General features: G+C 53.0%; 1 protein-coding gene across 1 annotated transcript; it reads right to left on the bottom strand.

Annotated features, from left to right (window-relative positions):
- Window positions 1-3,045: 3,045 nt before the first annotated feature.
- Window positions 3,046-5,699, bottom strand: ATP5PO (ATP synthase peripheral stalk subunit OSCP). Its single transcript, XM_041471340.1, has 7 exons — window positions 5,620-5,699; window positions 5,415-5,465; window positions 4,978-5,088; window positions 4,363-4,492; window positions 4,138-4,250; window positions 3,535-3,621; window positions 3,046-3,227 (listed from the first exon to the last, which is right to left on the bottom strand). The coding sequence occupies exons 1-7, from the start codon at window positions 5,647-5,649 to the stop codon at window positions 3,114-3,116; spliced, it is 636 nt and encodes a 211-aa protein (XP_041327274.1). The 5' UTR covers window positions 5,650-5,699; the 3' UTR covers window positions 3,046-3,113.
- Between the last annotated feature and the right edge of the window lie 4,085 nt (window positions 5,700-9,784).

Below are 9,784 nucleotides of genomic sequence, written 5' to 3'. Positions count from 1 at the left end.
ACGCTATTAGGGAGAGAAAACTACTTTTGGTTGCACTCATCTGTTGTACATTGGGCTTAGAAAGCATAATAATTGCTGAAAATAAATCATTAGAAATACATCTGGGTCCAAAGTCATAAATAGTCATTAGCAACAATTTTATTGACCCAAGATTTATTAAAAGGAAAACTATACTATTTTAAAAGTCTTTCATGTGCAATTTTTTCACTCACTCTTCTGGCCTTTTTAAGCATATGAATTCCTTTTTTCTTCTCATCTGCTTTACTTTGGAAACATTGAAGCATAACTGAGCAGCATCAAGGAAATAATCAGTTGCTGGGTATAAGGCTTCAGAATTGGTGTGGAACAAGTGGAGGAGTCAGAGGCTTCAGTCGTGTGTGCACACAGGCACAAAAGCACCTCTCCTTTCTGGGGCTGCATTGCAGCACACAAGGAGTACAATCAGAGTTTCTCCTGTTCTCACAGTAAAAATGCCTCTTGTGGAACTCTTGCTGCAAACAACTTAGTGACCATGAAACAATACTGGATTTCAGAAGCTGGGCGATGGGGTACCCTTTCTTCTTGTCTGTGTGTTCATCCTAAATTCTAATTCCTATTACTCTTCTTCTCCAATATATTTGAAATGTCTTATTATTTTTCTACTGTGCATTATTGAATTCCTATTCTTTGTCTTCATAATCTTCTTAATCGTTGTGTTCTTCATGTTCTTTGTCATCTTCGTCACCTTCTTAATGTTCGTCTTCTCCGTCCACATCTCCCCATTCCTGTTTGCTGGTCCCAGATCCCAGTGCTGTTTGTGGTCTCAGTGGGCCCCTAGCCGAGTAATAATAGCATTGACTCCATGATTCACAGAAGGCTGATCAAACTCTTTATTATTATATTATTATTAAGAAACTCATAGACAGTTACGATACACCTGGACCTAATTGGTCCGCCAATCCAAACACCATCACCATTGGTTAATTAAGAAACCACCCTTTGGTAACCAAATCTCCATAACACATTCCACATGTTCACAATAACAGGTGCAGCTAGTGAAGATAAGAATTCTCATTCTTTTTTCTGATCTTCTCACAGCCTTCCCCAGAAAGGCCTGGGAAAATTGTGTTGCTCTCTGTGGGCAGAGAGCTGCTGCTCCAGGTGAGAGCCGCAGCCCGGCAGGCAGGGAGGCTCTGGGAGCGCTCGCTGCTGTCGGTGCCGTGTCTGTGCCGCTGCTCCGGCCGCGGCCTCAGGCAGGGACAGCGGAACAGCCCCCGCAGCGCCCGCCTGGAGAGGGAGGGACGTTTCATGAGGGCAGGCGGCCGCCCGAGGATGGCATCGGCTCTCCGCCGGGCAGGCCAGGGTCTGGGGTGGCTGCACAGGGCAGGCACTGAGCTCTCTTCCCTTTCAGTTGTAACTGCTTCTACTCCTACAGCCCTCTAGTGTTGGGGGGAATTCACTTCCAGCTGCTGCCTCAGTTCCTGGATCTCCAGCAGTGCCTGGTTCCTGATTGCCCTGGAGATGTTCTGGTCCTGGTCCAGTGAAGCCTGGCTGCTGGCCAGGGTGTTGAAGGGGAAAATGAGTGGGCTCTGTGTCCTTGCTGATGGCAGCTCCTCCCTGGGGGCAGGAGGCTCTGCTGCCTCTCCTGCCTCAGGAGCCAGAGGCTCGGGGGACTCCTCCTCCTCAGCAGCTCCCGCTGGGGCAGCAGCTGCCGGCTCGGCCTCTGGGGGACTCTGTAGGGAAGGAGAGGCGCTGGTTAGGGCAGGCACTGCCTCTGCTGCCACCTCTGTGCCCACGGGGCTGGCAGAGCTGAGGCTGAGGCTCCTCGGCACTCACTGCTAGCAAGGCTCTGGCCCACATCTCAGAGCTGATGCCATTTCTCCATTGGGACAGCTCCTGCCTGCTCACATCTTCCTCCCATTGGGACAGCTTTCGCTCACTCCCATTGTCCCACCAGGGCAGCTCTTGGGCTGCAGCGTCTGCTCCTTGGCACAGCTCCTTGGCACTGCTGTCTCTCACCTGGGACAATCCCAGTTCTCTCCTGTCTTCCCATCGGGACATGCGGGAGTGCACATCTTGTTCCCATGCTGAGAGCTCTTGGTACCACTCATCTTCCCTCTGGGAAAGCTCTTGGGCCTTATCCCACTGGGAATCCTCTGGAACACTCACATCTCTCTGCAGGGATGGCTCAGTGAATCTCTTGTCTTCTCCCCATCCCAACTCCTGCGCCTCACTCACATTTATTTCCTATTGGGATATCTCTTGGGTTGTCAGACGTTCTTCCCACTTGCACACCTCTCAGTACATCTCACTGTCCTCTTGCCCAGGCCTCTCCTCTGGGCTGGAGCCCTGCAGGGCAGCCCCACCATGAACAATTCATTTTCCTATTGCAGGAGTCTCCTTTGGTGTGGAAAAGACAGAAAGGAAGAATTGCTGCCTTCCCCTCTCTCAGGGCTGCAGAATTCCTCAAACTTCCCTCCTGCTGCTCCCACAGAGATGAACGCTGGCCTAGGGATTTTGGGCAAGGGAGGAGGGGCACACTCAGTTGTTCCTGTGGACAGAAGAAATGGGTGAACATCCCATCCCAAGTAGTCACGTGCATCATGGATTCATCAAGGCTGGAAGAGATCTTCAGGATCATCACCCCAAACTATGTCCCAAGAGCTACATCCAGACTCCTCCTGAACATTCCCAGAGACTCCATCACCTCCCTGGGTAGCTCATTCCAAGGCCTGACCACTCTTCCAGAGAATATTTTTCTAATCACTGTTCTGAACCTCCCCTGGTGCAGCTTCAGGCCGTCTCCTGTCATCCCTTCCCTCTGCCTGGGCAGTGCTGACTGACCCAGAGTTTTCTGGGGAGCCTGGCAGACCCTCCACAGCACTGCCCCCATTCATCAGCTCCCCCAGGGCTCTTTCCATGTCCTTCCCAACAACTTTCCCCAGGGTGAGCCCCATTTCCAAGCCATGCCACAAATGTTCAGCCACAGCTACAGAAACTCAGGGCAGCTTCAGCATCTTCCTCCCTCAGGGCCGTGCTTCCCCAACCAAAACACCGGGCACCATCTCCACAAGAATGAAGAATTTTATTGTTTCCATGTGACAGGTTTCCCTGGGAACCACCAGGACAGCTCTCTAGACAGTCTCTCTCATGATTTTGGTGAGTTTCTGGATCTTGGACCTTGTTGACATGTCCACGTACTTCTCCCCAATATTGACAATCATGCCACCAAGGATGGCTGGGTCAGTCTAAGGAAGGAACATTAAACAGAAAGTTGATTAGTAAGAGTTTGTTACCAGAGAATACAAATTTTACACTAGGAAAAATAAAATGTAAAGCTTTTCAAAGGGCCTTTTTTGAGGATGATTTTGTGGTCATTGCATTCCAAAGTGAAGATTTTAGAAATTAAAACATTATCATGTCTACAAGAAAGCACAGAATTATGTAATAAAGAAATTGGATTCAATAAAATCTTTTTGTTTTTGTAAAAATCAGAGACACAGAAGCCCTTAACGTAAACTTAGTGACACTTATTTGTAAGTCAAAAATCCAGACCTTAGTCTCCAGCTTCAACACCTCTCCTTTGGCCAAGAACCCATTCAGGGCACTTTTCAGTTCAGTGAGGTTAGCCTCATCCAAGGGCTGAAAAAAAAGAACAGAAGAGCAGGAAAATGAAGGACTTAAAAATACTCAAGTGATATAATAATAATATATACTCAAATTATATAAATTTTCTTCTCAGGTCCCTTTGAAGACACACTTAAACCAGGAAGGCTGCATCCTGGAACAGGGATAAGCCAAGGGCAGCACAGGAACAACAACCCCTTTGTGCCCTCCTGATTTTATGAAACATTTTCCTGTTTGGAAGAAGAACAGGGGCAGCTCTACCTGCAGACCAGCCTGACTTTTGCCAGCCCCTGAGCTCACACACAGGAATGAAAACCTTGTTGAGTTGCAATGGGATGAACAGTTATTTTGGACCAGAAACTGCTGGGTATTAGCCCTCTCTTTGCAGCAATTTGTTCAGCTTGGCAGAGGTGAGACACGTCCTCACTGCTCTCACAGCAAGTACTTCAATCACAGAGTGCAGCCTTAACCAGGAGAGGTTTGTCTTTGCTCCCACTCCCTGCTGCCTGGATGCAGAGCTGCCCAGCCCACCTGGGCCGTGGTGACCGTGCACACCACCTCCCCTCGGACGGCGCTCATGATCTTCCCGAAGGCAGAGACGATGCCCGGGGTGTAACGCAGGCGGCCGTTCTCAGCCAGCAGATCTGCAAAACATCCAAGGGTTAAAGCACCACCAGAGGCACGTCCCAGCAGCCAACAGCAATTCCAACGGATGGCACTGCTGGGATGTTCTCCTGAAGCCCAGAGGTCACTCACTCATCAGGTTGACAGTGATTGGGGACATCTTCTCTCTTGCCAGGGCATCGTTCACGGCTTTTTGTTTCACTGAGCCCTTGGTGTGAGGGTTCATCACCACACTGGACAGCTTGGGGTCCTTCAGGAGGCTCTGAGGGGATACACAAGGATGTGACAAACGCCAGGGGTTTTCCTGGCATCACAGGGCCCACCTGCAGTAGCCAAGGCAGGCAACAGGGGCACTCCTGGGATGAGAACAAAGAGCTCTGGAGCTGATGGGAAGTGAAATGGCAGCTCCAGCTAGAGAATCAGGGAATGGTTTAGGTTGGAAGGAACCTTAAAAACTGGATAGACAGGGACATCTTCCACTATCCCAGATTGCTCCAAGCCGCATCCAGCCTGTCCCTGGACACTTCCAGGGGTGGAGCAGCCACAGCTTCTCTGGGCACCCTGTGCCAGGACACAATTCCCCATTCCCAATATCCCATTTAAACACCAGGGCCACAAGCAGGCAGTGCAGGTGCCAGCAGGCTGGAAGCCTCACAGGTCACAGCAGCCCAGCCCCCTCCCTACCGAGGAGCAGCAGGGAACCCTCCCCACTCCCACCCCGGGAGTCCCGGCTGTGGAACACCTTACCCACACCCGGGTCAGCTCCTTCTCCACCTGCTCCAGCTTCTTCTGCTTGCTGGCTGCCGAGTAGAGGGCGGTGGCATAGCGCCCTTCCAGCCCGTACACCTGGATGGGCGGCTGCGGGAGCACGGGAGGGCGCTGAGCGGGGGACCCGGAGAGAGACCCCCGCCCCTCGCCTTGGCCAGCCGGGACCCCTCCGGCACCCTTCCCATCTCAGCCACCCGCCTTGAGCCCCTCACGACCCCCGCCCTGTCATCCTGACCAGCCTGGACACCCCCCTTGACCACCCCGGGGACTCCTTGATCTCCTCACGACCTCCACCTCCTCACCTCGACCAGCCTGGAGACCGCTCCGGGCCCCTTCAGGACACCCCTGCCCCGTTATCTTCACCACCTTTGAGACCTCCCTACCCTTTCCCTGTGACAACGCCCCTGCCCCCTCACCTTGACCAGCTTGGTCACCGGTCTCGCCGCCGTCGTACTCAGCTGCCGCACCTGGGGGGGAATAAGGGGGAGAATGGCGGGGTCGGCGCAGCCCTCAAGGATCGGGAGAAAGGGGAAGGTCCGAGACCCCGCGCTGGACTGGAGGGCGGCAGACGGCGCTGCTCCCCCCCAAAGCCGCCCAGGCCCCGCCGCCCCCCAATTTCACCTTCAAGACGAGCCCGGCTGCCGCCGCCATCTTTCCCGGCCGCCCCCAGGGTCACCGCGCACTGCGCAGGCGCGGCGGGGCCACACCTACCCCGGCGCCGTTAGGGGCCGCTCCTGCCGCGGGGCACGCTGGGAGCTGTAGTTCCGCAGAGCGGTGCCTTGGGGCCGCGCGCCCCCTGGCGGGACATTGGGGGAGCGCAAACCCTGCGCCCAGCCGGGGTCCCTGAGCCACCGGTGTCCCCGTGGGGTCCCTGTGGGGTTCCTGAGCCATATGTACCTGGTGTCCCTGTGCCCACAGCATCCCTGTGCCCACAATGTCACTGTCACTGTCCCTGTGCCCAGTCTCCCTGTGCCTGTGGTGTCCCTTTGCCCCCAGTGTCCTTGTGCCCTCAGTGTCACTGTCAGTGTCCCTATCCCCCTAGTGCTCCTGTCCCCACGGTGGCCCAGTGCCCTAAGTGTCCCTGAGCCCTGGTGTCCTCCATGGACTTCTCCAGCATGGGTACTTCCCACAGGATCAGTTCTTCAGGACCAGGCTGCTCCTGTGTGGGTCCTTTCCATGGGGTCATTCCTGCAGGAACTGCCCCAGAGTGGGTCCTTTCCATGGGGTCATTCCTGCAGGAACTGCCCCAGGGTGGATCCCTTTCCATGGGGCCATTCCTGCAGGAACTGCCCCAGGGTGGATCCCTTTCCATGGGGTCATTCCTGAAGGAACTGCCCCAGAGTGGGTCCTTTCCATGGGGTCATTCCTGCAGGAACTGCCCCAGGGTGGGTCCTTTCCATGGGGTCATTCCTGCAGGAACTGCCCCAGGGTGGGTCCCTTTTCCCGTGAGATCCCAAGTTCTCATACCAAACCTCCTCCAGGGGGGCTTCTCTCTCCACAGGGCCTCAGATACCCTGGAGAGCAGGAGCTGCTCCAGGGCGGAATTCCCATGGGATCTCACCTTTTGTGCATCCCCTGCTCTGGTGTGGGCTTCTCCAGAGGCTGCAGGTGGATCTCAGCTCCTCCATGGATCTCCAGGGGCTGCAGGTGGATCTCAGCTCCTCCATGGATCTCCAGGCTGCCCCTGCCTCAGCCCCACCTGTACCTCCATTCATGAGGAGCATCCCACAAATTCTTCCAGACTCAACACCAGCTGTGCTCCCCTCACAGAAACCTCCAAAACCTGGGATTTATTTCCTCCCCGTGGATAAACTCCATCCCAACACCTCCCAATCCAAAGGATCTTCCAGGTGGGACAGGCAGCTCTGTCCCTCTCTCTGGTGACCTTGAGCAGCTCGCTCAGATCCCTGAATTACCTGGAATGGTTCAACTCATTCTATTCCTAATTCTTCCACCTGTTTGACTTTCCCCCACAGAGCTGGCACCGAGCTGGGGCAGTGGCTGCTGAGGAGATTGGGAGCCTGGGGTGGATGGTGGATGATGGATGGTTGGCTGCGGGAATTCTGCAGGATCCGAGCACTAGGTGCCGCTGTCGCTGCAGATTCCGAGCGCTGGGATCGTTCCAGGACGCCAGGACAGTTCCAGCGAGGCTCTTTGGGAAACGCGGCTCAGCATCCCAGCGGGGATCAGGCAGCGGCTCCAACCCGATTTATTTTGACTGTCAGGGTTTAATTCCCTCCTCTGTCCCTGCCTGCATCCCGGGGTGACACTCCAAGGCACAGGGACAGGTTTGAGCCTGAGACAGCTTGACAGGCTGGGAGAGCTGGGGTGCTCACCTGGAGAGGAGAAGCTCCAGGGAGAGCTCAGAGCCCCTGGCAGGGCCTGAAGGGGCTCCAGGAGAGCTGCAGAGGGACTGGGGACAAGGGCTGCAGGGACAGGAGCCAGGGAATGGCTGCCAGTGCCAGAGGGCAGGGCTGGATGGGATCTGGGCAATGAGGAATTGTTCCCTGGCAGGGTGGGCAGGGGCTGGGATGGAATTCCCAGAGCAGCTGGGGCTGCCCCTGGATCCCTGGCAGTGCCCAAGGCCAGGCTGGACACTGGGGCTGGAGCAGCCTGGCACAGGGGAAGGTGTCCCTGCCATGGCAGGGGTGGCACTGGGTGGGCTTTGAGGTCCTTCCCACCCAAACCCTGCTGTGATTCTATCACTCCACTTTTCAATACCTTTAAAAACTACACTACTGAGAAAAGCATGTCTAAAATGTAGAAAAATACTTGCTTTTCTTTAATAAAAAAAATTTTTTTGATAATGTGCCTGCACTGAAGTTTTCAAATGCATTTATTTCAAGTGTGGTTTCAAATCCCAAATTATTTTATTGTAATTCCAGAACACTCTGTGATTTTGCAGCATTTTAATAGACAGAAAATCTGGCTTTTTGAGTGAAGTCACTGAGTGCTGAGGCACTTTACTGAGCTGGGGATTGGGTCAAAGCCTGATAATGCTTTCAAGAATTAAAATCAGAGCACATTTTGCAAGTTAATTTTGGACAAACAGCATCCCCCAGATGACACAGAGTTTGTACCTTGATGCCTTCCACTGGAAGGAAAGTTTAAGCCTGGATAAACCTGTCCTTGTATTTGGATATCTGTCACAATATTGGGCTCTTCCATTGTCATAGATGAGAGGGTTTAGGATCTTTTTCCTCCTGCAAAGCAATTAAATATTATATTATAAATAAATATTGCCCCTTTGCCATTTCCCTGTGTCCCTGGGTCACTTAATGAGCACTCGAACATCTGCAAGGTCAGAAGAAACACCTGGAAGAACATTCCCTTGTGGGTCTGCCCCTTTAGTGACCTTAAAGTGTCATTTTAGTCATGTGGGGATAGAAAAAACATCCCTTTTTTGTGTCCTGCTGAGTCAGACCACCACTGAAACCATGCAAAGTGTGTGCTATTTTCCTTTCACTGAGAACCCTCCAGAAAGAAGAGGACAGTTCTCAGGCCATGGTGGTGCTGGGGAGGTGTTTCCCTCAGGGCTCTGCTTCAGGAGGTGTCCTAAAAACCGGAGCAAGGCTTGTCCAGCTCCACCAGCAACTGCTGGCACAGAGAGGTGGAAAGAGGAGGTTTTTAACAACCCACCTGAGGTCTTCAGAGTGCCACAAAACCTGCTGGGCTCACCCTGCACCAGGCCAGGGCTTTGGGAAGAAACCCAAAATCCCCTCTAATGATTAAACTCCTGAGGCCAGGTTTGGAAGCAGCGCTCCAAACTTCCCTCCCTCACCTTGCAGCTCACCTGAAACCTGAGCTCTGTTGTTCCCCTCCTGTTATTCAGTAATTGCACCTGGCTCTGCAATTACTGGGACACCCAGAGAAGCCAGGCTGGAGCTGGAAACAACTTCCTGACCAGTTCCTCTGGAAAAAAACCCCTTTGGTGTTTACCAGCAGTGGGGGAATTTTCCTCTCCTGGTGCTCCAGTTCATCCCAGAGAACCTGGCCCCAGAAGGTCAGGACTGAACTCACCCCCATCACAACCATGGGCTTGTTCCTGCAGCTGCAGAAGGGGTTGGAGGGGGTTTGTTGGGGTTTTTCCCTCTTTCCCAGGGGCTCCAGAGGCACACCTGGGGCTGGGTCCAGTCCAGGTGGGTGTTTTCCACACCTCTGCTCCACAAGCAGTTCTCCTTGGGCAGACAAATCAAGAGCTCCCTGTGCCCACCCTCCAAAATCCCCCTGCCCAGGCACGACCTGACTCATTTCCCCATTAAAAAAGAGTTTTTCACTCAGTGGCAGGGACAGAAAAGCTTTAATTTTTTTTTTCCCCTCCAAACCGGAAAGAATGATTGAAAAACACACAAAATTGGTCAGGGGAATTCCAAACGGGGGCAATGTCAGTCGAGGTGGGTGACTGAACTCTCTGCCCTCAGCAGCACAACACTCCTCTAAAAGCTCTTGATCTGCAAAATCGAGCACCTCAAACCACATTTTCCTGCCCAGGGGGGTTTCAGGTTAGTGCCTTTTAATAGGAAAGAGATTCATCATTATTATTTTGTTGTGAATGTGATGCTTCCGGGGGAGCTCGTGGTGGTTGCAGTTATTTTCCATGCAACCGTTGTAAAACGGGGAGAGACCCATAACCAGGCGCCTGTAGACTTTAAAAAATAATCTAAATTCTTTTAAGATTCTTTAGGACACCTGAAAAAAAATTAAGGGTGAGCTGGCTGGGGGGAATAAACACTGACTGCAAATCTTTAACTAGGAAAGGTGATGTGGGTCCACTTGGATTTTCTTA

Source organism: Pyrgilauda ruficollis, unplaced genomic scaffold, assembly GCF_017590135.1.
Source record: "Pyrgilauda ruficollis isolate IOZ18807 unplaced genomic scaffold, ASM1759013v1 scaffold264, whole genome shotgun sequence".
Lineage (NCBI taxonomy): Eukaryota > Metazoa > Chordata > Aves > Passeriformes > Passeridae > Pyrgilauda > Pyrgilauda ruficollis.
The sequence above is the reverse complement of the archived record's forward strand: the minus strand, read 5'-3'. Positions and strand labels throughout refer to the sequence as shown.

What these genes read in the sequence shown, in the direction of transcription:
- ATP5PO (XM_041471340.1), bottom strand. Translation starts at nt 5,649, where the DNA reads ATGGCGGCGGCAGCCGGGCTCGTCTTGAAG. An exon ending in CAGCCGGGCTCGTCTTGAAG is followed by an intron (nt 5,466 to 5,619) that starts GTGAAATTGGGG and finishes ATTCCCCCCCAG; the next exon opens with GTGCGGCAGCTGAGTACGAC. An exon ending in AATCACTGTCAACCTGATGA is followed by an intron (nt 4,251 to 4,362) that starts GTGAGTGACCTC and finishes GATGTTTTGCAG; the next exon opens with ATCTGCTGGCTGAGAACGGC.